The sequence below is a fragment of the Strigops habroptila genome, chromosome 3 (genome assembly GCF_004027225.2).
Source record: "Strigops habroptila isolate Jane chromosome 3, bStrHab1.2.pri, whole genome shotgun sequence".
NCBI classification, from domain to species: domain Eukaryota; kingdom Metazoa; phylum Chordata; class Aves; order Psittaciformes; family Psittacidae; genus Strigops; species Strigops habroptila.
Window position 1 is genome coordinate 65,466,207 of NC_044279.2, and position 27,474 is coordinate 65,493,680.

Consider the following 27,474-nt stretch of genomic DNA (forward strand, 5'->3'; position numbering starts at 1 on the left):
AGACAACAGCTAAATTTCTTCAGACACTGTCACATTGTTAATTCCTATCCAGCTGATCTGCCTCTGCGGTATTCCTCTCTAGCCAGTATTCAGCCTCCTGTTCTGTGTTTGAGCCTCTGACTAGCCTTTCCAATGTACATCAATTGTAAAGATACTTATATATTTTTATAGACGTGCCAAAGATATGTGTGTACATATACACATATGCAAACACAACCCTAAGCCTAAGAGGGTGATATAAAATTATTTATATATTTGTTATATAAGAATAGAACTAGGATTAGATTATACAAAATCTGTGACTCTTATGGCTCCTCCTTTCTCGCGATAATTCTCAGTCTAAATAGGGACTTTGAAAGCTGATGTTTTCTGACCCTGTGGAGGAAAAGAAATCCCAAGTTTTGCTCTCTGAGCCCACCTTGGAATGATGTCTCCTTTTTCACCAAGCTGGTTTAATGGTACCTTGACTGGCAGCTGAACTCAGACATTACATACATTTTGAAGTCACTCCAAAATGGGTATAGATGAAAATAAAATGGTGAAACTGGTAACAAACTGGACTTCAGCGAGATGTAAAATTGCGTAACTTGAGCAAACTGGTGTCATGAAGAGAATGAGCCATCTGCTGATGGGAGTAAGCAAAGGAGTTAGTGGCTTCTTATCGCCCACCTGTGTGAGGAAGCATTTAATTTGCACACTCACAAGAGGACCATGTTACTAATTTTTCTAGCAATGTGCTAAAAGTTTAAGGGACAATTTACCCATCTAGTTTAATCCCTTCTTGTAACAGGCGTTTTCTGTTGATTCCTGCTTTGTCCTTTGGGATCTCAGCCTCAGTCAGGTCTCAGCCCATGAGGCAAGTAGTTCAGCAACACCTTCTGCAATTCTTTCCCTTCCTGCTGAGCAGAGATTATTCAAATGCTTTCAATTAACTTTTTCTTTAACCCTACCACTTTATGACCCTGCCTGTAATTCATTCATTCTTTTCTTTGTCTCTTATCACTTCAGTGTATGCCCAGCCATTACAATATTGTCTTTTTGATGATGAAGTATGATGGCTCTAAAGCATCTCTGCCTGACCATTTCCCTCTGTTTTTTATCATCTGGCAACATACTCCTTTTACTCCCTTTCTTGTTTCTTCTCTGAACATGTAGAAATCTTTTCTCAATTCCATTTGCATTTTTTATGGACCTGGATTCTGCAGCAAACCTTTCAGGATAAGCAAAGCTCAAGATTTCCTGTTTACCAGTTTATGCCATTTTGCTTATTGCCATCTCTCATTTGTTCTTCACTAGCTTTCTGTTTCCTTCTCTTCAGCTAATTTTCTACCTAGGAGACACTTCCCACTAAGTCTTAATTTTCAGTAATTCTAGAGGCCACTCTGGAGGCAGGTCTGTATAAGAATGGGGCAGAAGGAGATGAAGAGGAGCTGCTCAGTCATCTGGCCTGATGTGTATAATCCACATGTGTGCCTGTGCATCACTGAGTTATGCTGATGTTCTTATTGCTTCACTAGTAACTCTTGTGCCAGGCCGTAACTGCAAAGTAAATGGCAGTGAGCAAACAAGGGAGTATAAGAGACTCTGACCCTGAATTAATTAGATCATGCCTGTTGCTCCTGGCAATACAACCAAAGTTATATGGGAGAACACATAACTCCATCTCTCATTTGCCGACTGCAGCTCTAGCCTGCACCTATTCAGGCATCTGTTCTGCAGACATCTTGTTCCCATTCTCCCATTCTTTCATGCTCCTGAGATTTCAGTCAGAGCAGGGAATTATGCTCAGAGCCTGATGTGAATGCTGTCAGATCATTTGCTACAGCTGCAGCCAGCCACAAAAGGACCTAAAAACCAGGGATTACCTCTTGTTCATTTGTTTTCTAAATCTGTCTCTTTAATCTCTATTTCTATGACACTGATGATCTCATTTTCCCTGTTGAAAATATCATCTACTCCTGTAATTAGGAGATTGCTGGTTCTGATACAGCATCTAATTTCTCAGTATCTCAGTATTATAAGGGCTGAAGTAAGCTACATGAAGAGAGATCTTAAGTTGTTTGAAATGGTGGTGACCTTAATTAAGTGTTAATTTAACAATTATCTAAACAAAATATGTTGTAGATTGCAACAGACTGGAATAAGCTGCTTTTGTAACTACAAGGTTCACAGATCTGTGATCTAAACATCATTCTGACAGCATCTCCTGCACCATCATAATCATATGCCTCCTTAATGGATGCTCACACTAGCCCTTCTCTCTGTTAATTTGCATGTAGTGGATTTCTGCCCTAGAGCTAACTCACTTGAGACTCCTTGTCTTTTTCCTACCTGATGATCTGCAGCAGAATCCCATGAAGCTATCGACTGCTTTTCCCCTTTTGTTTGCACCTAAGCACATCCTATGTTTGTTCCTGTTATGCACCCTCAGCCTTTGCCCTGAGTCTCCTTGCTGAAGGGGGGACATGTATTCTGACCCATTCTGGAGCTCCAATTACCCTCTAGCTGGCACTGATGTTTTTTTTTTTCCTGGTACAAGGTTTAGCAGCTTTTTGGACGACTGGAAATGTCAGATTCTGGGGACTCTGTAGGGAAAGACATGAGAGATCCCTACTGTTGGGTTGGTATGACCACAGCAACAGAGGTACACTCTGTCTCCCCTCTCAATGTGCTGCTGTGGTGACACAAAAGAGACAGAGCATGTCCAGCTACCTCATCCTGATTCAGCAATTCACACAGATGTTTTGCCTAAGAACAGCTAGTTAGGAATGACCTTATTACACCACCCTTCTCTCTCATGATCACTTGTACCTATTCTGGTCAGTGAAACAGGGAGAGATGGGTTCACGCATGTGGTCATTCAGAAGCTGTTGAATCCATGCGTACTGCAGTAGAGTAACAGATACTTGGTGATATTGAGAGTAATGTTGAAGGAGGCAGGACTGATAACATAAATAGTGGTGGAAGGAGACATTATGGTGATGTTAGCACCAGGTATCCATGGTCATGATGTTAATCTGCAGTGGAACCACAGTACCATCTGTGTTAGTAAAGACATTTGCTTTCTGTCCTAACAAAGCATTATGAAACCAGAAGGGACTTGTTAATTGAACCCTAAAACATCTATAAAGTACCAGTTTGCATCCTGTGCTCTTGTCCTCCCACCCAGTGCTTGCTTTCATTTTATGCAATTAGGGTTGGATACCTTTTTCCTTATTTATAAGACATAACTATCCTCTCCAGTTTAAAATTGCTTCTGTGTTTGATATAACATTAGTCACCCTTCAGTTAGGCTTCCATATGCTCTCTATCTCATGCCATTGCCTCTCATTAATCTTGTGTGCAGAGTTGTCGTATCTTGCTCTTTCCATATTTCTTTTACTCTGCATCAGTTTCCATATCCTCCTCTGCTGATTAGACTTTTCCATGCTCAGAAGCAGTGAGATGCTCTGCAAGGAGGAGCACATGCTGGCACTGAGCTAGGAGCCGCAGCAAAGTAGCTGAGTATTTTTGTGCTTTGATGACCTCTGCTACCTCCTCTGGTGACTGCTAATTTAATACCTGTGTTGGTGCTGCATAAGGCACTTGTGCTCTCAGGTACACTAGCTCTAGAGAACCAAGAGGCAAATGGCTCTGCAGACAGGAGCAGGAGATAAGCAGCACTTGAAGGCTGTTTTTCCTGGCTGAAAAGGCAGGGTCTGGCTTTTTCAATGCCCATTCAACGCCTCTTCATGTGTTCTTGGGAGCACATCAACGTTTGTAACAAAGTCCCAGACTACCTCCACTCTACCTTAAATATCACTTATGCACAGATAACCGGTCATCTGTCATTATAGTGTATGGCCTTTTTATCTGGCACATTCGTAACCTATTTCAGCCCTGATGGCAGTAATGCTCTCGTTTTCGCATGTTCCTGCCTTTCTCTGCTATTTTTTGTCAGATTGATGGATTTGCCCTGAAATAATGAGTCTGATTTCCTTCTCCTGTCACTTTTTCTGCCATAAAAAGTGACAGTTATTGCTGTCAAATCAGAATTGCAGTGTTTATGGTCAGCCTATAGTTGTTTGCATAAACGAATGCGACTGTAAGATGTGAGGCAGCAGGGAACCGCACCCTTCCTCTACAGCACTTACTTCCTCATTATTTTACTTCTGCAAAGCCTCCTGTGTCTACTTGTGCTAGGTAGGGCTGTATAAATAAAACAATTATGTGCAGCATACAAACACGATCCTTATTTAAGCAGAGCTCTTTCTGAGCACAGTGTGAGGTTTACAAGAGGAAGTCAGGATCTGGCCCACCATGAACAAATACGCTGCAGTTACACAGAAACAGCCCATGCTGAGGTAACTAATGCTCTTCCTCTCTGTTTGCAGTTCAGAGAGGCTGGTCAAGGGGGCTTGTGTAACCAAGCTATCATGCTGATCACAGATGGAGCAGTGGAGGATTACGAAGCTGTGTTTGAAAAGTACAACTGGCCAGATCGGAAGGTTTGTCTGGGAAGTGCTAAATGAAAAGGGCGATGAAAGGTGTTATCCTGCTATGGTGGGAATGGAAGAGCATGAGCCAGGACGTCAGGCAGAGCTGAGCATTCACATCCTTCAATACCCACATGCATGCAGCTGTAAACACAATCAAAGCAGCCAGACAGGAGCCTGCTGTGGTGATTTTAGAGGTGGTAGGATCACAAATGGTATCTGTAGGTCAGTGAAGATTTATTATATTTTCATACACTTTGATTTCTAAAGGTGTGACAATCAAAACATTCTCCTGATAAGATGACAATGACTAAGCTGAGTATTTTAAAATAATTTAAAAAAAAGAATTTTAATCCCATCCAAGACTGTTTATAATTGGTGCTGTTTGGGAAAGGTTTGGCTGTTACCAGTTCTTACAGTGGGCAGGAGAATGGCCCAGACAACCTCTCTAGGTGCCTTCCAGCCCTATTTACCTTGAGGCCTATGATTACAGGCTTGTACTAGCAAAGCAGACTGGGAAAGTAGAATAGAGCAGGGCTCATCCTAAACCCTCCTGATTTATTTGCTTACCTCATCCCAGCTAGCAGCAATGCACAAAGGGAGAGAGAAGCAGCCTACTGAGAGACCAGAGCATAGGGCTGTTAAAGCAGTTTATTTCAGGATTGGCTCTTTTGTTGTTGGTCAAACACAAGAGAAATGGGGAAGCTTTCTCTAAATGATTCATGCAGCCAGCTGTTCTCCTGGGTAAAGGATTTCTGTGAGCTATAAACCTCTCTGCATGTGGTTGCTGAGGGCCTGGCAGAGCTGCTATCATAAAATCAAACAGAATTTGCACTTCTGCCTTGTTATTCAGATGACCTCGGGTGCTACTTGGCTTTCTGGGCTTATTGTAATTGGAAATCAAGTTCCAGCCCACAAAATGCAAAACAAATGGAGCAAAAGGCTTCTGTCTCTGTGTGAAGGCAGAGCTATTGCTATGCACCACAAATAAGCATTCACACCAGTGCATAGCAGAATGCTAAACCTCAGCCATTTGGATTTGGTAGCACATTGCATCCTAATTCTTCTATCTTTGCATTCTTGCTCCCAGGTCCGGGTTTTCACTTACCTCATTGGACGAGAGGTCACTTTTGCCCCTAACGTGAAATGGATTGCCTGCAACAACAAAGGTGCTGTATGGGAACGGTTCCCTGAACCCCATCATGCATATCCTGCATGGACTGCAGCTACGGGGCCCTGGACCCCTCTAAGGCTCACCCACTGCCACCTGGGACCCATAAACCCTTGGTTGGAAAGCAACCTAAGGAAAAAACAGACCCTGCTAGTCCACATTTAGAGTGACTGTGTCCAACTAACACAAGTCCTCCGTGCTGAGCCACCACATTTTCCTGTCATGGTGCCAAGGGACACTGTGACCGAGATTCATGCTGGCTGTAGTCCACTTAAGTCCCTGCGCTTATTGTGTCCCACTTGCTGGCTTTTGACAATCTGTCTAAAACTCTGTCAGAAAGCCTGTGACATCTTTTGGCTGATATACAAAACTAATATCTCTTCTTTAAAGAATTTATAGCATTTTTCATGAAGTCTGCAGGTTAACCCCTATATCCTGGCCAAATTCTTTGTGTGCCAGTGGTTTCACTGAGGTACCAGAATAGCTTGTTAATCCCACCACAAACTCAGCATTCTGAATATGGCATGAATGGGAAAATCCATTCTGAGTAGGTGAGTCACGTCTATGCATTTGGGGCCAGTTAAAAAGTCTAGCTAGCCTTGACAGACTCTGCAAGGGTAAAAGAGAGGGGAAAAAAAAGGTGTTTGGGCATGACTTGGCCTAAACCTGGGTGGAGACAGTTAGAAATGCTTGTTACGTCAGTATCCTGCTTAAACAGGGAAAGGAAGGGAAGATTGAAGGTGGGGGCTGACTAGCTAGGTATATTGACTCTTTTCCTGTCTGAGCAGTGGTTCCAGCAGGCTATGAAATGTGTGGGTGCATTTGCTACTGAAAATAATTGACAGACAAGAGTTGCTAGCCTGCAGAATGTGAGCTGGGACTGTCCAAGGCTCAAATGTTTGTCTATTAGCACTATGAATCACACTTAACACTCTTAGTTTTTGATATATGAAACAAAAACCTGGATTTCAGATTGCATAATCAGACCTAAGATTAGTGACAGGGGATTCACTGTGCTGTTGGTTCACATAAAATGTGAGAATGGATTCTCCTGAATAACTAGAGAACAAAAAATGCACTTGAATTCTCACTTACCAGACTTGAGCTCTGCACAAAGCTCACTGATTTTGGTTCTTCTCTTTCAACACATTGTATAGCTCTTGTAGTCCTTGTTTTTAAGCACACTAAATCTGTTTCCACATCACAAAGTTTATCAGATCATGAGCCCTTTCACATGGCAGTGTTTTCCATCTATCAGACATACTCTTTCCCATGCCAAGTACAACCAATCAGTTCCATGTGGTGAGAAGCAGGAATCGTTGTGACATTACACTGTGTTAATATTTCTAACCAGTTAAGCAGATAGTTTTAAGGACCTTTTGATAATTTGAAAACATCCTTCCCCTGTACTCCTTGTTGTAGTATTTATTAGACTGGCATGGGTCCATCTACAGGGGCAGAGGAAAATAGGTAACTTGCACTTTTAGGTTCTGCTTCCAACAGGTAGATGGAAGTAGTCGCCATCCTTGGATGTAAAGCTAGGCAGACTGAAGAGTAGAGTGCTGGAAAAAGTCTAGAAGAGAAGTTGGGAGTTTGGGCTTAATATAAAATTGGGCAGGGTAAGTGGGTAGCCTGGTGGAATACTTTGTTTGCGTATGTCTGGCCTTCAGGAACAAAGGCAGCCTGATTACTGGGATTTTTTTACTTAAGTTTTGCCTAAGACCCAAAGTAACATTTTACATCTATTTGGCATGATATCAAGACTCTGGTCTTGTGCATTGGTCCAGTATTTTGAGAAGAACAGAGCCAATCCTTTGAAACTCTAGATTTCCACAGAAACGTGTCTACAGAAGCTTGTGGATACAAGGCATGTCAAGGCACATTTTGTAAAGAGCAGATAAGCCATCTGGGTATATAGTCTTTGACATCTAGTTTTCTAGCTTTGCACAGACATTCATTTAAAATACTGAAGACATGTGAGCAGCATGACTCACACCTCTGTTTCTCCATGAAGGCTACTACACTCAGATCTCCACACTGGCAGACGTCCAGGAGAATGTGATGGAGTACCTGCATGTCCTCAGCCGACCCATGGTCATCAACCATGACCATGACATTATTTGGACTGAAGCCTACATGGACAGTGCGGTAAGGACTTACAGCACAAGTCTTTAAGTCAGCAAAGAGTAGGGCCTATGGGCCAAACTGGAAAAGGCATTAGACACCCAGCTAGTATGTTAGGCATATAACTTGTCCCAGATTCCCATCTAAATATCTTATGTGTATCAGAATCTAAATAAGTTTAAATAAATCTGAATAAAACCAGGAATTGGTTGATTGATAGAAGTTACTGGGCTCTGGCACTGCTGAGACAGTGTTTCTTCTCTGCCACACCTCTGGAGTTGAGATGCGTATGCAGACTCAGGTCTGAACCTGCAGTGACCAGGGAGCCCAGGACTAATCACACAGATACAGCACGATTTAAGTAGTGCTTGTGTGAAAGCAGGTTGCCTTCTAAAGGATTATTCACAGGAAAGATTTACAGCTCAGAATATGGGTCACAGAGATTTATTTCCTCCAGCCCAGTAGCTAAATGCATACTACTTGCTACTCAAAGATACTTATCTCGGTTTGGGAAGCAAGCTCACTCTTTCATTCCTTGAGCTAGCAAGTCCTAATGTCACTGCAGTGGCCCTGTACTCAACCCTATGGGTAAAGGACACATGGCAAAGGACCAGTCAGTCAGCACGCCCAACACCCGTTGCTTTATCTCAGGCCTGCCTTATGGGAAGACATTTGGACCGTGAGCAAGTGCTATTATGGTAGTGTATTGCCAAGGAGGCTTTGAAATTCAAAGGAGTGAAGGGAAGGACAAAGAAGTAGACCTCCACTGAAGGAGTCTTCCCCTGCACTTCCCCAAATAGAAGACGTTCCTCAACTTCCATCTCCATGCCTTTTTACATTGCCAAAGAGAAAGTTACAGTTCTTATTCTGGGGCTGTGCTTTCAGGGAGATAAAGTTTATTTCCTACACTGGGACTCTTCACCCCAGAGAAGTGTCTATATAACTGTGACAGCTAGACCTGACCAGAAGTCATATTTCCCTCTTCCAAAAACAAACCTGAGGTCTTAGAACTGTTTGTACTATCTGAGGGGAAAAAGTATTCTAGAAATATTGAGGATGTTCCTGTACACAGTCCCACTGTGGGACTGAAGTTATTTGCTCTGATCTGGCCAGCAGCAGCTTTAGGGTGTCTGCCACAGCCCTAGGGAGAAACCACAGTTTTCATGTTTAAGATTCATGGTAAGAAACCTGAACTTTCTGAGTTGGAGTAAAACTAGGGGTACTAAGCTTAGCTTTGTAGCAGTAAATATGACCTGGGTCACCCATGGTGGTGATCAATGCTGTGCTCAAACTCAAGACCACACAAACCCCAAGAAATACCTCTAAAGCAGTCAGGCTTGCACCACAACAGTACATAGATGCTATACTCAGGAGACTTTTGTGGGAAAGGACTGTCCCCCACCTCTGTGCTGTGGCTGACTATTAAGGCTGCAGCTGTGGCACATTAGCTCAGTGAGGGTGACGTGGGGATGTCTTCTGCTGCCAGAGCTGTGCCGAGTGAGAGTTGGGGACATGGTACTTGGGTGTGCAAAGCAAAGCCTCCAGAACTGCTGCTAACTACCCAGCAAGTTTATTTTATCAGCAGGCATGGTACCCTGGCACTACTGTATGGTGTCACTCTTCCCAAGGCAGCCACAGGGACTTGTTTGTTGCATTTCTTTTCTTGCTGCATCTCTTCTCTTGCTGCTTGGTTTGCTATTCTCTTCCTCTGCCCCAACCTCTCCCATCTTTGATTCACCCCTCCATTCATGTACTCATTCATCTGTTCATCCATGTCTCTCACTAGCTGCCACAGTCTGAGGAGGTAACTGCACCCCTGTGTTTTGTGAGCATGCTGTTTCCCCTGTGCCAGTTGGTGTGTCAGTGCCAGTGCTCGCAGCCACAGCTGGCCTGTACATCTGGAGGGGGGTGGGGGCTGCAGCACTGGCGGAGTCCTCTTACACTGGCAAGAAGAGGAGATGAAATTATGGATGTACTGGAGAGCTGTGCTGTTGGTTCAGAGTAGGTAGGGGTGTCTGTGTTGTGCAGTAGCTTAGTTCACCATATGTCTTTTTCCATATATCCACTAAGTGCTGGAGAAGTTTACTTGCTATGTGTTAGTGTGAGTGTTGCTGTGAATGGAAAGTTTCCACAAAGAATTATCCGGACCAGTAATTCAAGATAGCAGGCTCAACTCTCCTTCACGTGACTTTATAGATTGTTGACTCGCTCCTTTATGGTTCCTAGTATGTGTAATAATGGAGACAGAAGGTCATTTCTTGCCTTACTACTTACTTGACCAAGTAAGAGATGGAAGGGAGATGCTACTGGCTTTGAGGGATTAGGTTCTTCTGATAGCTAGGCATGTTTGGGAGACTTCTTCACATGTGTCTTGCCTTTTTTACCTCCTTTCATGTGTGTTTTTAGAGCATCTGTCTTCTGCAGAACTGGGAGTATCTGTTCCCCACTACATGGACATGTCCTGTATCCCCTGTAGAGATAGCTCACCATGATCTGTTTGGATCATTTGTCTCCGTTTTTCCTAAGCTTAGATGGTTATGTAACAAGTGTATATAAGCAGGGTCTGTGTGTATTTGTGCCCTTTAAATATTTGCCATTGGTGTTTCTCATTTGTAGTATTTACGTGTTTGCAATATAGATGACATCTTGTTTGTGATTTTGCTCATATTTGTGTTGCTTTTCTCGATCCTGTACTCCTTGTGTTGGTGGTTTTTACACTTGTGTAAGTGCTCATGTTTCTACGCTCCCAATGCGTGGTGGGTATAAATTGTGCCACCACTTCTACAGGTTTCTGTCTCTTCATTAAAACAGCTCTTTAATTTTTCTTGCTTCAACACATTTCATTGGCATTCATCCCATCATCATCACCACTCACGAGCAAGCATCCATCCCACGATCCTCTTGGATACGGAGTATTGAAAAGTGCTGTCATCTGTTTTTAGAGCAGTGTGGGAGGCAAGGAGGTGGCTACTTGTAATTAACATCAGGGGTCTTTGGGAATTCCAATGCCTTTCATTTGGGTTGTCTGTGGTATTGCATTTGCTAACACACAGCTCATTCTTCTGTGGCAGCTCTTTGCATCTCAGGCTCAAAGTCTGTTGCTCATGACAACAGTGGCTATGCCAGTCTTCAGCAAAAAGAATGAGACGGTGAGTGCAACACGGGCTTCCTTCTCCTCCAGCCAGCAAAGGCGAAAAGGATACAGCAGACCTTTGCAAGGTTTTAAAGCCAACGGGTCTCTGAAAGAACAGCCAGCCGTTACAGACTGCAGTAGATCTCTGGCAGGAAGGGCAGCTGACAATTTATCTGACAAAATTGATGGTCTGAATGTTATCTCTTCAAAATACCCCTTAAATATTGTATTTCCCCTGTTTTATCCCTTCCATTTTCAAACTGAGCCTAGTTCACAAACCCATAAAGTTTCAGGCTGGAAGAGATCATTACCTTGTCTACTCTGTGCTTTTTACTGCAGACCTTTACATTTCATATAGATGGTTTTTCATGAGCCGAATAACCTGTGTTTGGCAAAAGCATCACTGAAGAAAGGCATCCATCCCGACCTCTCTATTGTGGTTTCTCACTCTGCATTAAAAACTGATGTCTAAATTCCACTTTCAATTTGTCTGGTCTCACCTTCCTGCCATAATGACATTCTCTGCAGATTAAAAAGCCTGTGCCCTTTTGTATCTTCTCCTGGTCCTAAAAAAAAGGGTCCTCCTTCTTCACCTGAGGCTAGCTTTAACCTGTATTAACACAGTGCTGCAGTGAGATCCTGTGAGTCGTTCTCCCATCATGTTCTCCAGACACTTATTAAACAACCAGTTCCCCATTTCATGGGGCATTCCTTTTTCCTAGATTAACAGTTCTGTATTTGGCATTTGGTTTAATCAACCCAAGTTATCAACCAATCCATGTTGTTTTGTGTGATTGCCTTGCCCTTACTGTATATTTACATATACTGAAACTGAGGGGGTTTCCCTCAAAACTTGTTTTCAGTGATTTTATGTTACTTCTGAACTATAGTTAAAAATGCTAACTAGTGCTGGGTGGAAACCCTCCTCTCCGTAAACACTGGAGCAACTTCTTTAGGCTTTTTGAGGTATGTTAGTTGGTTTTCAATCAACATATTCACACAAGCCTGGAAAGAATACAGAATAGACTAGTAGGAATGCAATAATGTGTATTCAGGTAGAAAACCACCCAGGTCTTGCTTCTGAAAATGGATTCTCTTCTTTTTTTTCAAGCGATCTCATGGCATTCTCCTGGGTGTGGTGGGCTCTGATGTACCACTGAGGGAGTTGCTAAAACTTGCTCCACGGTATAAGGTAAGACTGAGATAAAGTAATTTGCTATTTTGCACAGCAAAGTCACCAGTCATTCTTCCATGGGCATGACTGAAAAATCATTCCTCTGCCTGTAGGAATAACTGTAAGTGTGAAGCAAGGGATGCTGGATTTGGTAATGTGTGATTTCTATATAGCACATGGGAAATCATTCACTATTAGAAGCTCTTATGCTGCTTCAGAAACACAAGGACTGGATGATCCAGTAGATTGGTAACAGGTCATGAGTGTTTGCATCTTGATGGTCACCAACCTAGATCCCTTGGAGCTGATACAGATCTGACAGCCTACCTCAGAAGAACTGAAGTTTTATATCCAGTTCTCGGTGCACAAAAGCTGCCATGCCAGCTGGCAACAATTAAACTAGTTTCACTTAGCAGAAAAACTGAGGACTGAATGGACTACAGAGAGCCAAATTTTCTGTCATGCCCAGAGGTTCCTTTCTCCAGATCAGCATGAAGATTTCTTGGCAGGATAGTGCACAGGAAGTTGGCTCTCACTCACTTGTGCTGTACCTAAAGTATTTGCTCTCCAGAATTCTTAGTCCAACAACTTTCCATTAGCTCTGTTTTTAATATATCTAAAAAAAAAAAAAAAAGCTCATCCATAGGAAGCCCTGAGTTGCACTGTTTAGTTTGTTTTCTGCTGTGATTTCTGTACAGTGACCTTATGTTCAATCAGTCTGCACACAGCAAAGCACATCTGAGGATCACCATGAAATCAGGTGATTTGAGCCATCATTTCAAGTTTTCAGTTTCTCTTGAGTAACTATCAGACAAATACCACCAGTTAGGCAGTTGTCCAAAATTTGATTGCTGAAGACTCACAGGACTGAAAGTGCTGTCAGAGGCTGACAGTGATCTGTGGGGTGCTTCCAGACATGGATGCGGGGCAGACCATTCTCATGCAGCTGTAGATAACGATCCTTCAGGCAACCCAGGAGTTGAGTGGTGGGGTGCATACACTCAGCACCAAAAGCTAGCTGGTTTGGGTCTAAGGGAACCTTGTCTAGGAGCTTCAATTTTTATACATGTTTATTTTCTCTGTAAGACCAACACTTTACATCCTATTCCCACCATGTCACTCAAAGGCCATGTGTCACAAAAATCTTTCTTCTGGGCCAAGGAGGGACACTGTTCTTTCCTCCAAGCAGTGGAGAAGGGAAAATTATCTGAAGGATGTCCTTACATCAGAGGCACGACATGACTTCCCACAACCTCTTCCAACTCCAGACCAGTTTGGAAACCTAGGATCCTCAACTTAATCCCCTGGCATATGGATTGCAAAGGACCAGCTCCAGAGTTACAGCCCTTGAGAGACTGTACATTTATGATCATGATTACTGAGCTGGGAAATTTCAGCTTTAATAGGCCAGCAAGGAAGTTTGCTGTAGTCCTGATTCAATGCCTTGGTTTCACTCTTGCCATGCTGAGCTGAGCTCAGTGTGCTCTGCAAAAAAACTTTCATGTAGGTAAAGTCCAAAGTTTTGATCTGGGATGTGTGAAATACAGAATTCATTCCCTCCAAAAAAGCACAGACAGATTGTAAATGACTTGCCTCCCCACTTCCCTACTCGTATCCCTGCAGGATTGTCTCTATAGGAATATAAATTTGAAAAATTTTTTTGAAGACAGAAACCTTAGCCATTCTTGTTTTCCTTGAGGCACCTCTTGGTTTGGCAAGCACAGGCTATCAGCGGGATTTTAGGAACTTGGGGTTTAGCTGGAATTTGTATTATATATGGGCTTGATCTGAGTAGTTGCTCTCTCGGAAATCTCTTCCAGATCAGGTAAACCAGTGCCTGCTCTTGTTAGATTATGCTATTCCTTAAAAAGCATTCTAAGACTACAGGGTTGTACAATTGGCCTAGGCTGGGTCTGGTCTTGCCAACACTGAAACATAATGCAAAGCTCCTCTGAAAACTGACTGGGTTTCCAGAGAAGCCATCTGTGAGATTAATACTCACTTGATCACTCACTGCTCTGCATATGTAGTGATGGGCATACAGACCTGTCACTGCTGTTCCTGTATTGTTTATGACATTCCCCACTCTTGCCCATTTTATGTGCAGCACTGCTGTGCCTGCCGTGGAGAGCTTATTCTGCCTCTGGGTGGTAACTGTCCACAAGGACAATCACACTCTAGGAAGGCATCTTTTTCTGAATGTGGACCCAGATCAAATACCTGCCCATCCTTTTGTGCATCCCATCATAGTCAGCCTCCTCAGACAGAGCAGCCAGAGATCTGTAGATAAATGGTTTGGGATGGACCCTGTTTTCTGCCAGTCGATACCTTTAAAAGGAAAATATTTCTGAATACTTGTGGTGCCAGGGTATCGGTGGCACCCATTACACAGCAGTGTTTATAGCTAAAACACTAATTATTGAAATGCTTCTTTCTCCAGCTGGGTGTCCATGGATACGCCTTTCTGAACACCAACAACGGGTACATCCTTTCACACCCAGACCTGCGTCCTTTGGTATGTATAGCTATGAATTTGAGAACCTTTGATTACTTGGAAACAGTGGCTTTCAGGGATGCTCCTATTTCTCGTATTTTATTGAGCTGTGACGGCTACCAGGCTCTGATATATAGGCACCCACGAGCATGCGGGCCAGAAAAATCAATTCCACGTGCAAAGATGTATATTCGGACACACGCATATGAAGCATAAGGTACCCTGCCTGTCTGTTCTCCATAAGAATGCATGTGAGGGCTGTATTTGTGTGCACTTGCTGTACTGTGGGTGCACGTGTATCTACATCAATGCAAGAGTTCACTGGTGGGCTGAACAAACAATTCCCCTTGTTCAGGCATATCTCCTACAAGAAGATTCAGCCTGAGTAGCACCCCAGTAATAGCTACCCAGCAGCTATAGTGTTGGACAGTTTGGGAATCTGAGGATAGCAGGGTCCACAGGTCTTACGAGCATGGTAAGTCAGGCACAATTTAGAGACCAGTAGGCTGCAAAGACCCTCTGGGACTTGAGAGAGTGGACACAAGGACAACATTACTCCCTCGCCGTGCCACCTGAAGCTCTAGGCTGCAGATCTGTCTGCAAACACACAGCTGGCCTCATTACTCAGGTACCCCGGCATACAATGATTTCACATTTCATATGCATGCCTGTCACCACAAATCCACCTGCGTGCAGCTATAAGCTTCCTCTTGCCTGTGGTGAAGCCACCACAGGGCTTCACAGCAGCTGTCTTCAAAAAGGCAGCTTTGCACAGGGAGACCACAGGCACTGGTAGTTACTTCAGTATGTGAAGGGAAGGGATGCATCGTGTTTTCAGTATGGGGCAAGGCTAAGTTAAGCAAGGGCACTGCTTTATCCTCCCTCTGAAACTGGCCTTCACATCTTTTCCTTCTCATAGAATATTACAGGGAAATAGCTCTCTTGCATGAGTAAGCCCTAGGTGAAAAGCCTACCTGTGTGTCAGTGGAGTCAAAGCCTAATTCCCATCAGAAAAGATCTCCTGCTGGTATTATTAGTGTTAATGGGATTACACTCTTAGCTGTGGGGAAAAAATTATTTCCTGGAGGCAAGTGTATCGTACTGATCTATTTAGAAGGATATTCTCACAAAGGAAGGTCTAGCCTTTACCTCCAAGTTTATCTGTGTTCCTGCCTGTACCTTGCTCCTGGATCAGCCTCTTCCACTTGAACTCTTCTAGCCCTTCAGTGCCCACATAAAGAAGTACATGGCATGGGACCAAGAAGGCCTTCCTAGTCAGAGAACAAATGAGACGTCTCTGTTTTTCAAATTACATATCAATTCTTAAAAGGTTAGTTTAGGAATTTATCTAGACTCTTACTTGTGTATTTTTTTCCTTTTTTCTTTTCTTTTTTTAATGAACACCAGTATAAAGAAGGAAAGAAACTGAAGCCTAAGCCGAACTACAACAGTGTAGATCTCTCAGAAGTGGAATGGGAAGACCAGGATGAAATAGTGAGTATCAGAAAGAGAATTTAGCCTGGTTTTGCAGCTCCTTCTTTCTGTTACTTTGTGTGCCTGTATGGAAGGAGCAGGGGAACAGCACGCATTCATAGTTTTTTCTGTGCCTGACTGGCCGCTACAAGAGGACACAGATGATGCTTCTCTACAAAGTGCCTGTCTTCCTTCCCAGTATGAGCCTTCCTTCTCATGGATCAGGGAGAGGAAGCGCTGGGAGGAGGAAGGAAGCACTTTTCAGGGTCATATACACGCTGCTTCAAGGAGCCAGTCTATATATGGCCCAAATGCTGCCTTAATGTAAAGCCAAGATAACTTACAAGTCTGGCAGTGTCCCATGATGTTACCCATACATGTAGTATGTGAGATATAGGTGAAGCCACTCAAGTAATGAGATCTGCAACAAGGGAAAGGTACATTCAGAAAGAGACTAAAGCTTGTAGCCATTACTAATAATAGACAAAGAGGATAAGGGACTTACTTAAACACTTGAGAAAAACCAATTTCCAGAAGCCACCTTATCGCACAGGTGTGGAGGCGCTGAAAACAGTAGCTGACCAGAGGGAAAAGACTAGAAAATACCTTTTCTATTGTCTTTTGAGCAAAATTGTTAAAAAGGGGTAAACAACAGCAATCACCTTAACAGGTGCACATTGCCACATTGCAATAGGAACCCAGATACAATGAGAAGGTAGAGAAGTTCCTCTGTGGCTGGATTTCTTTTACTCAGGAGAATTAGGAAAGAATAGATACTTAAGTTACTAAGATAAGAACTGAATTTAGAGTAAGATAGAATTAGCTGTGGGACACATGCTTCTGGATTACAGGGGAGACTGCTGAGATAGACGGATCTGATGCTATAGATACCCACTTAAACAGGTAGGACAAATGAACCGCCCTGCAAGAGGATCAAAGTAGCTACGGCTGCTAGTGCAGGCCAAGTACAAAGGGCCATACCAGCAGAATCACATATGGGAACTGGGAGAGTGCCAAACTAAGAAAGGAAACACAGCAGAACTGGGTGTGAAACATGGAAAGCAAGATAAAAATAAGAGGCTTTAATGCAGTGGAACCACCAAGATGAAGGTTGCCAATGGCTTTTTGTGGCTTCACTGGTATCTTCTAGAAGCTCTGCTCCCATTGTAGTTTTCTCTCTTATTCGAGCCATTTTTAGAGCTTCACTTCTTTACAGTTTGCTATTTTACGCACACAAAAATAATAATCCAGGAAATTGGAGAACTTTGCTGTCATATTTATTTGGCTAGCAGGTTCCTGTCTGACCAAGTAACACTGATACCTGATGCAAATATGATGCAAAGTGTAAGGTTTCTGTCTGTGGGCAGAGTAAAACTATCCAATAAAAAAAAAAAAGTCAAAAGAGGCATGAAAAACAAAGCCACTTTGTGTTCCTGTACTGCATCTTCCAGCAGAAAAGTTGCAGTCACTGACGGTACACAGACATTCAGTGACGCGAGCGGTATCTGCAGTGTGACTTCAGCAAGTCTAGAGACTCCCAAGATACACCCACTGCAGCAGAGAGCTGCCAACATTTCAACACCCATATTTGCAGCTATCGCATTAGATCAATGACAGACTCAACATCAGTTGCAGTATAATCTCGGCAACACTGATAAGCAACAAATTCAGACTGGAAAAATATGCCCAAGTGCTAATGATGTGTAATACAGACCAGCTGCTAAAAAGAAATCTGGGGGAGGGAAGATGGCACTGTCTGGAAAATACCAATTGATGCACAATAGTGCTAGCTGCAGCTAGGCAGCAAGGAAGTTTGGGCTTGCTTATATAGCGACACAGGGATAGTCTTGGTGTGAGGGGAAAAGGGAAGAGTCAAGAGATCCTCCCCAGCAGTCTAGAAGCTGTCACCCAAACAGATTTTCTTCAGTTTTTACAGAACCACTGAAGAAGAAGTTAGTTTGGAAAGATGTTGAAACTGAGTGGCAAAACATATAGATGTAGTGAGAACCCCTCAATTAAACTGTATGTCTGTGTTGGTTTGAAGCCACACAAGCAGACAGGGGAATGGAGTCTGCAGAACTCATTACCAGTGGTGGGGACAGCACAGACTCATTGCCTTGGAGCAGGAGTTTGCTGTTTGGAGTGTCAGGAACAAGTGCTTCAGCATGCACCAGAGCTCCCCTCCATCCAAACTCCGCTACACACTTTTCAAAGTGGAGGCCAGCTGTTGCCAGAAGTGTGCTGCCAGAAAAGGACTGAGCGTTATGTGGCTCCCAGACACCAGGACTGTAATTGACTTCTCAATGCTGGAAAAGCTGTTGAGGAAGACGCAGCAAGCCTGGACTGTTGCACCAACCTACAGCCACTGTCACCTGGGGGCTGGGCACAGGACCAGGAGCCTGCCTGCAGACGAGCTGGAGCTGAGGAGATCCAAGGAGACCTCAGATAGCCACTGATTTACTTCTACACTGCCTTACAGGGGAAAGATGCCTGATATTCAAGAAGATACAGATGAAACAATATCTGGACTAAAACCAAAACCCATAGCAAATGCTGCAGGCTGTCAGACCTCAACAGAGAGTATGCTGTGGCTCTGGCAGAAGGTCAAACACTCTTAGCCAAAAAGAAGTAATAGTACCAGTCAGTGTTTTAATTTCCAAGACATGGGCCTTGGGGAACACAAGCTTTATATTCTAGGTCCGTAAATAACCCACATCAAACAGCCATAATAAACAAAACTGTGGCCTTGTAAAGCAAAATGCAGTTGAGACTGGCCAGCACCTGAATGGAGGCCTGTCTCTGGAAGTAAGGAAGCAATTTGTGTGAATGAATAAGTTACTTCCCACCTTTTTTTCTATCCAGGCTGAAGCAATAGGTTGATATGCTCTGGCAGGCTAGACCTGAAGTCAAAGCCTCTACACTAGTGGAAAAATTCCCTGGCTCTTACTTGCAAGAGGCTGGGAATAACTGTGAAAACTACATTTTGCCTTTGGAACCTGGATTGAATAAAGTGGTCTTCTCACTGCCTACCCTGCTATCGTACAGTCTTGCTTTGCTGTGTTAAACAGCTGCGTTGCTGCACTTCAGAAGTGGTGCTGAATACAGCCTACAATTTATAAATCAGTTTAAAAAATGTCAAAGAGCTTTGGAATCAGTCTGGGGGAGTTACTGGGTTTCTCAGTCGCCTCCGCTTCCAGGCTCTCAAAGCACCATGCTAATGACTTTCTGGCTGCCAAACTGTGAAGTCTGAAACTTGGACTGGCAATTTCATAGCTTCCAGATCCTTTCTTTTCACTGAAAAGACATATCAACAAGCTTTCAGTATAAACCATCATTATTCTGTGTCACTTATCAGCCTCAAGGAACAAGGATCCTGACCACCGAGAACAGGTTTTCAGTTTAAAAGCAGCAAGAAAGAGCTGGGGGGAGCAAGGGGCAAAGTCACTCTTTTCCACAAGACCCTGTACGTTAATGGCAACCGCTATTAATTCCTGCCCTGCCTGGAGACGCTAACACTTGTTCACCTCTGCAGCTGAGAACTGCCATGATCAATGGGGAAACAGGCTACCTCTCTATGGATGTGAAGGTCCCTGTGGATAAAGGGGTAAGACATCATGCTTCTGCTCAGGTCACATGAGGGAGGGGATGGGAAATGGATGCTGAAGAACCGCAAAGGATGTGGTTTTAATGCTCAGCATTTCTGAGTGTGAAGATTTTATTGTTTCACCACATACATAACACATGCTAAAGACATAAAATAGAGCATCGTTAGAAGTACTTTTTATACCTATCAACATTCTACTCATACAAAGGTATTGGAAATGCCTCACAGCTCCCTTCTTTGTCCAGGAAAAGCCAAAAAGTATGTTGTTAATTGTTTATAGGGCTGTGAAATGAATCAGGGATCTTAAAGAGTTTTGATTGGGGAAGACTATGCTGAGCTGAGCTAGACAGACAGAGGTTTGGAGGCTATTTTGCAACTCCCTTTCCCTACCCAAAAATACTCATGAAAACTTTGTCCCTCACTCTGTCAGAAGGTGATTTCCTTTATACAGGTCCAGGATTCAGTTTCTATGCAAATATTTACAGATGTTTTATGAAAAGTCCTAGTGAAATGGAGACTTTTGAATGTTCCCTACCAGCTCTTATATAGGGTTATACATCTTCCCTTGGAATCAGTGCAAAATTATCTTGTACATTTACATTCACTGGTACTTTTTCATTCAGGCTCATTTAACTCTCCTAAAGATTTTGGCTTTCATCATTTCCTGTTAGGAAGTATTCCAGAGTCCTGCAAGTTACACTGCCCAGAAGTCTTCCATATTTCAGGAAAATTTTCCATCTCTTACAGAGAACACTTTTTTTTGTGGGGGGATCAGGCTGGCTGAACTGCTCCCATGCTAAGCCACAGTCGACACCAATTCCAATTAAACCAACTGCTCACAGCCACTGCTGAAACGGTGCCACTTCCTAATGAAGGCACCACTCAGTTTCCTCTGAATAGTTGTGCTGCTACAAGTTGTAACTAAATTCTCTTTCTTTATTTCTGGTGCTTGACACTATCAGGTACCTGTCAATGGCTTTGCCCTTCCTTTCCTGGGCATTGTCAGCACCTGCATTTGAAATACTTGCACACTTTTCAGTTCAAGCAGTTCAGCAATTATTTTTGTTCCCTTTGTCTCTTGTACCATTTCTGCTACACAGGTACCAGGGCTTCACTGAATTATTTCAGTTCTGTTTCCCTGTTGCTCCCTGTTGCTATTGTAGAGAGCTTCTATTTTCTGCAATAGGATATTTCTGAACAGGGAGCCCCAAATCTCCTTTCTTTTGTCCCTTCAATATTCTTCTCCCTTCTACAGCTGCATGGGAACAACTGCTTTGGTTTCCATGCTTCTCAGCTATTTTTTCCAGTTGCCATTTTTCCATGTGAATCCCACTCCTCTGTTTTGTCTAATCTTTCTAATTTTTAAGGTCGTTGGGATTTTTTTTCTCAGTATACAGAGAAGTATTGTTTTACTTTGTCTTACAGATCACTGTACATAAAGGCTCCTAAGCCAGTCTGTCTGTTCCTCTCATTAGATCTGTTTCCCTTGATGGCCTGTCGTTTGCTGTTTCTTTTTGTTTACAGTGCTGCAGCTGGTTCTCACTCCACATCTTATTTAACCCCACTTTAACAGATTCTTTAGAATGAAATTTAATGAGAAGCTGTTTCAAGTGCTTTATATAAACCCAGATACATTGCATGTCCCTTATTCCCTTCATCTATTCATCTATTACCTTTGTTATTTTGTCAGAAAAGCAATCAGGGTTTTCCAGCAAGATCTATTCTTTGTAAGTCTCGATTGCTTATTTTGCTAGCTTAACCTCTCTCTCTGTCTCTGTGCACCCTCAATAACATTTATTCTGAGTCATCGAAAGATACCTTTTCAGTTCAGTATTTTAGGGACATCTTTCTGCTCCCCTACCCAGGGAAAAAAGATAACAAAAAGTGGCCTTTGTAAGAGATATTAGCTATTTTATTCTGCAGCTCTGTAAGCTTTACGAAGCATAATAGGAGACTGAAGCTGAGTATGTGACAGTTTCACCATTATCAGAATACACATGGAGTGGGGACTAGAAGTGAAACTTAGCAATTCCCACTTGTACTCTGCTAGCTGATGGAGCAGAGTAGCATTGAAACAAAGAAAGTGCTGACAGAGCCTTGAAACAAAGACAATGAGGCAGTCAGACTGCAGAGAGAAGGGCTGAGTGAAGGGGATAGAAATTAATCTGCCAGCCACATAAATGCTGGTTCCCCAGGTTGATCTCAGGAAGACACTGAGAGCAGAGTGAGATAGAGAGGAGAAAATAAGGACCAAAGACAAGGGGTGGTTGTTAGAGAGATCTAGTGACAAAAATGCCTTTGCTTGCAACTAAGGTGCAACAGGGTTGTGACTGTGAAAGCAAAAGGGCAAGGACATGGATAGGAGCTGTGGCAAACCACTGATAATGGCATTAGCCAGGGCTGGCTGCCTAGTACAGTGGTGACAAAACTGGAAACATGTGTTCCCAGACCGCAGGTGCTGGGAGTCAGCCATCCTATCCCTGTGCCAACGCACCCATGTTCTTGTCTTCTCCCTTCCTCTGTGTTGTGTGTCAGTCCCACCTGATCATCCTCAGCCCTGCTTGGCTCAAGGGTGCCTCTGCTTCTCTTCCTTCCCATGGATAAGTGCTAATACATCCAGCTGTCTTAGGGAAGGTTGGCCATCCATCCCTTCCTCTGCCCAACAAAGGTTTCCCCTCCCTCCCACAAGGTACGAGTGCTGTGTGGCTGCATGTGCAGAAGAGGGGCAGCTCAGGCGAACAAAGGATAAGCAGAACAAGCCCTGCTGAAGGAAAGGTTCTCAGAGTAGTGGCGCCCATGGGCCATTTTTCACTGCATCCTTTCTCTCAGAGACAGGCCTACACTCCTGGGTTTCCCTCCCCATACCTCCCCGCCTCCACCATCAGCTCAGACTGGAAATGAAAGGGAGATTTAATACCTCTTGTACCTTTCTCACAGCCACCAGAACACCACCATGCCATGTTCCTTGGCGGTATCACACACTTTTGTAAAATCTTCAGCTCAGCAAAAAACTTAGCCCCTGTTGCTCAGCAGTACACAACTGGCACACATGGAAAGAGAGGGGAGGGAGGTGGCTGAGACATCTGCTTCCTCACCTAACAATAACCCCCATCCCCGTCAGCCCATCCACTGCATGCACAAACTCGGGGCACAGCGTGGAGCTGGCACTGGCTCGCCCTTTGTGCCTTGCTCTGCTTCCACTGCTGCACAGCTTGAGCAAGTTAGAGCCGGCATGACTTTCCCTGGGGAACACTGAGTTTTCTGTGTTCGCTCCGTCTCCCACACACATCCTCTCACCTCATTTTCAGATCGGGCCTGGGATTTTAAACATATTAGAGTTCATATACTGGCATAAGGGTTGGATAGAAACTTTCCAAGAACTTTTCTCCTTTTTGGAAAAGAGTTCCACTGAAATCAACACTTTCCTACAGGAAAAGGCCAGTCTGGCAAACAGCTGAAGTTCTGAAGTAGCTTTCAATAATCTGAAATGTCTTCAGTTGAAATGTCAGTCTGAAAAAAATATTTTCAAGTGCATCAAAATGGCTTGGATTTGAATCAGCACTTTTTTCCAATTTGAAAATGTAAATTTGGGTTTTTTTTTTTTTTCTGATGTTTTCTAACAAAATTGAAATATATTAGTGTTTTGTCCCAGTTTAGCATGAAAGCAAATGTCAGGAATGTCAGCATTTCCCACAGGAATGAGGAGACCTGGCCCTGGTTGCCCACCCACACTGTGGGTAGGTTTGCCATCCTGTCTCTCCTCTAACCCCACCTCTCCTTCCTACCTGCCCCACTGAGCCCCCCTCCCTCTGGGGATGATAATGATGATGATGTGCAAAGCCATCAAGGTTGCTCTGTATAGCAAAAGAGCAGCAGGGCCCCAGCGCGTTGGCTCAGCGGGTACAAGAGGGAGGGCAACATCCCCCCACACCTTCCTGCAGCCTGTGCAGGAGCCCTAGAGCAAAGAAAGGTTTAACTGAAGCCCTACATGGAAAGATAAAGTGGCTGCCTGGATCCTGAAAGTCACAAGTTGCTGAATATGCTGAATACTACACATTCGCCCCTGCCTCTGGCCAGCCCTAGCAGGGTGTGAAGTGTTGGTAATGATCAACTGCTTTTGCCTAGCTTTGGGGACGTATATCCCAGGTCCCCATCATCACTATGCTCTTGGTCTGTCAGATGGTCTCTCACTTTCTTATTCATGCTCTTATTCCAGAAACGAGTTCTCTTCCTCACCAATGATTATTTCTTCACGGACATCAGTGGAACACCCTTCAGGTGAGCAAGGATTCATGTGACACCAACCCAGGGTGTCAGAAGTCTGCCATTAGGGACAGCAAATTGGTTCCTTCATGAAACTGGCCACAAGTCATGAGTAGAGCAGCGTGAATAACTGGCTTCTTTGTTCCTATAGCCATTAAAATATTGCTGGGGTCAACTCAAAAGGAATATTAGATTTATCTGAAGTTCAGCGTCCAAAAGCTATACCTTAGGTGAAACATGTTGTTTCATTTCAGAGAAATGAGACATCTTCAATTTTCAGTTCTACTGAAAATGTTCCATGTCCTGGTGTATGGCTCTAAACAAAACATTGTTATGAACTGAAAATTATAAAACATCACATAAAGAAATCAAGCAAACATTTTTTGGGGGTTTTTTTCCCAGCTGAAATGGTTTTAAATTGGCACAGATTCGAGAAATGTTATTGTTGACCTGAACCTACAAGACTGGCCAAAAAAAGTTGTCACCAAAATGCTTCATAGCTCTATAGACAGGTTCCTTAGCCTTGTGCTGAAATCAGATCTCACCTAATCCTCTTTCGATGATGTTCTTTTCTTTAATAGCTGTGCAGGGAGTTAATGTCTTTAAGGGTTGTAATTGCAGGGAACACAGTGTCATATTCAGGGATTACACTTCTCCTTGCTGACAAGTCGTCTGTTTTCCTTCCTGCCCGCAGCCTGGGTGTCGTGCTGTCCAGGGGACATGGCGAGTACATTCTGCTGGGGAACACTTCAGTGGAAGAAGGTAGGTTAATCTGACACAGCCACACTATCCTAAGGGATAAGTTAGCTACTCTGAACTTCACTGCTTCACTTCTCCTTCACAGCCTGTATCTGCCTGTCTGGTACCTAACTGCATACTCTGTGTATTATCTGGTTTCAGGTTTGCATGACCTGCTCCAGCCAGACTTGTCTTTAGCGAATGAATGGTAAGTGGAGGAAATCCTGTCAGTGACAGAGGACTTTGTCAGGAGATTTTGGCACAGTTCCCAGCAATTTGGCTTGATTTCACCACCCTCTGTGGCCTAGGGAGAAAGCAGTGTTGTTCAGGGGCTGTACCTGCAAAGACCTGATTGTCTCTAGGCAATTCAGTTCCTCCTCTTCCTTTGGGAGATCCCACCAAGGCCTGGCACATCGCTCTGCTAAGAAACATCTCCTGAGATTTATTCTCAGTCTTCTGTGCTCAGACCTATTTTATTCCTCCTCGTGTTGCTCAGAATTGTGCTACAAAACCTACAGCATGTAAGATCTGTCAGGAAATTTTTTTGCAAGCTTGGTGAGAGATTGAAATGCTTTTTTAAATCCTAGCTTATTTTTGGTTGGCATTCTTCTGAACTGAGCCTAGACCTAATTTCTAGTGAATGTGGAGGTGATTTATGACCCCCGTTTCAATAGCAAGCATAATTTATGGTTTTGCTTGGTTTGGATATGAAATAGGGTGAAGCATGGCACTTTCCATTTATTGCCGTGAGGTTTGGGATTTTCATGAACCCGACATTCAGTTACACTCAAGCACACGAACCCAGCCTGTATCAAAGCCAAAATAACTATATTCAACAAACCCTGCAGCCCTTCACACCTCTCATTACACTGTCAAGTTTCACAGGCAGCGCATTTGAGACATAAGCAGTGACTTCTCCTTCTTCTACTCCTAACTTGGGGTGTCAGCTTACCACACCTTACATATTCATTTCTCTTAGGCTTCCCTCATAAATCACTCCTTTCAGCTCCTTCATGAGTTATAATTCTCTCTTATAACCCCTTACCCTCCCTTGTCCTGACAATGAAGCAGTCAAAATTGAAAGCAGGATTAGAAGACTGGTTTCTTTTATAATACAGAACATTTGTAATACATTCTCCTTCTTCTCCCCAAACTGTGTCCTGAGGCTCCTGCAGCTGTGTCCCTTTGGGACAGCTTTTATTGCCATCATATCATACTGCAATATCATTCCTCATCTCAGATTTTTTTTCTCTCTTTTGCTTTTTCTGCTCTCAGTCTGGTCTTACATTGCACATGACCCTCTGCTTTTCAGGTCTCTCCATCTCATTGTTATTGTTCATATAGCCACATTGTTAGATTTTGAGTGGGAACAACATGCAGCAGCAGCAAAATCTCTGCAGCACAAGGTCTCTTGCTGAATATTTGTTTGCAGTTATTATTTTCTAGGAGCATTTGCCTGACTGTGGTTTCTCTTTCTCTCCCCTCCCCACCAGGATTTACTGCATCACCGACATTGATCCGGACCACCGGAAGCTCAGCCAGCTGGAGGCTGTGATCCGCTTCCTCACCGGAGAGGAGCCTGACCTGGAATGTGAGTCCCAGGCACCAAACAGGCCCCAATGGGATTTTCCTGTACTGACCACAGGGGAGAGGGGACTGTGACAAACTGATTGGTGTTAGACTGAGCTCCTGTGGCACCTGCTCACACAGACAGGACTGAACTCAAGCCAGCTTAATTCACAAGTGGAAATGAGCTGAGGATCCACTTCCTCATCTCTGTCAGAGGAATTTTTTTCCATTTCAAAGCTGTCACATAACTTGGCCTTATTGGAGGTCTCAGCACTGGAAATACTGAAAGGTGAAAGGCTTGAATGGAGCTTGGCAGGGGCTATACACCATGTTTCAGACAGACTGACCAGCTGGGCTAGAGGGGGTGATGGCAGGAGGAACCAGGAAAACTGCTGTTGACTTCTCTCCTCCCCAGGATCCCAGCCAGCATCCTCCATGGGCTGCATAGTGCCGTCTAGAGAGATGGGTTCTCTCAGAACAAGGACTATTCGTTTTGTTTTCCAAACACAACTGGTAACCAACTCAGGGAAAAAAAAAGTGACAGAATTATTCTCTTTCCTACTCCCAGTGCTGGCCATCCCTTGCACTCGTTCTCCAGGCAATGCGTAGCCACACAAGCAGCTGATAAAGCACCTCTATAGAGTGGGATCTCTGTCGGTGAGCAGAGGTGGACATCTGTGCATGGGAACTCCTTACAGCAACTTAGCTTTAGGATGTCCTTCAGCCCCCTCACTCTCCATAACTTCAGACCCCTTAGTTGTGCGAAGTACAAGCTTCTGTATGTAATGCTCTACCTGAGAGTCACAAACCTTTGGCACAAGGATGGGAATCTCTTAAACCTAAAATTAAATAATTGTTCCTCTCTTGCATAGTATGAGTAGACCCCTCCTGGCTGTCTTCGGAGCAGGTTGGAAAGAGGAGATGTATGAGTTGAAGAGGCTAGAGAGGAGGAGGAAAGTTTCAGGAGAGCTGACTGTGAGAAATATGCAGACCTGGAAGTGCTGTGGAGCAAAACCAAATACGATTTTGGACGCATCCTGGACATGCGGGGCCAAATCAAACAGAAGATACTTCATGCAGTAGCCCTTGGGCCAGCCCAGACAGGACAAGATGTGAAAAATGTGCTCTACACTGCAACCAGGGAGAATGGTCCTACCTGGAACCTCTGGCAGAAAGCTCCAGGGAAGACTTGAGGTCAACCCCTTGGCTTTTAGAGTTGAGAATACAGAAGATCCAAGGCTGGCTATACTCCAGCT

At 43.8% G+C, this 27,474-nt stretch overlaps 1 protein-coding gene across 1 annotated transcript in view; it reads left to right on the forward strand.

Annotated features, from left to right (window-relative positions):
* The window catches only part of CACNA2D4 (calcium voltage-gated channel auxiliary subunit alpha2delta 4), a 128,400-nt gene that overhangs the window by 25,658 nt on the left and 75,268 nt on the right, over positions 1 to 27,474 (forward strand). The window contains exons 11-22 of the mRNA XM_030480291.1: positions 4,374 to 4,487; positions 5,566 to 5,644; positions 7,661 to 7,794; positions 10,842 to 10,919; positions 12,015 to 12,095; positions 14,518 to 14,592; positions 15,979 to 16,065; positions 19,577 to 19,648; positions 23,865 to 23,926; positions 24,606 to 24,673; positions 24,812 to 24,857; positions 26,143 to 26,240. Coding sequence (XP_030336151.1) covers positions 4,374 to 4,487; positions 5,566 to 5,644; positions 7,661 to 7,794; positions 10,842 to 10,919; positions 12,015 to 12,095; positions 14,518 to 14,592; positions 15,979 to 16,065; positions 19,577 to 19,648; positions 23,865 to 23,926; positions 24,606 to 24,673; positions 24,812 to 24,857; positions 26,143 to 26,240 — 994 coding nt within the window. The remainder of the gene's footprint in view (positions 1 to 4,373; positions 4,488 to 5,565; positions 5,645 to 7,660; positions 7,795 to 10,841; positions 10,920 to 12,014; positions 12,096 to 14,517; positions 14,593 to 15,978; positions 16,066 to 19,576; positions 19,649 to 23,864; positions 23,927 to 24,605; positions 24,674 to 24,811; positions 24,858 to 26,142; positions 26,241 to 27,474) is intronic.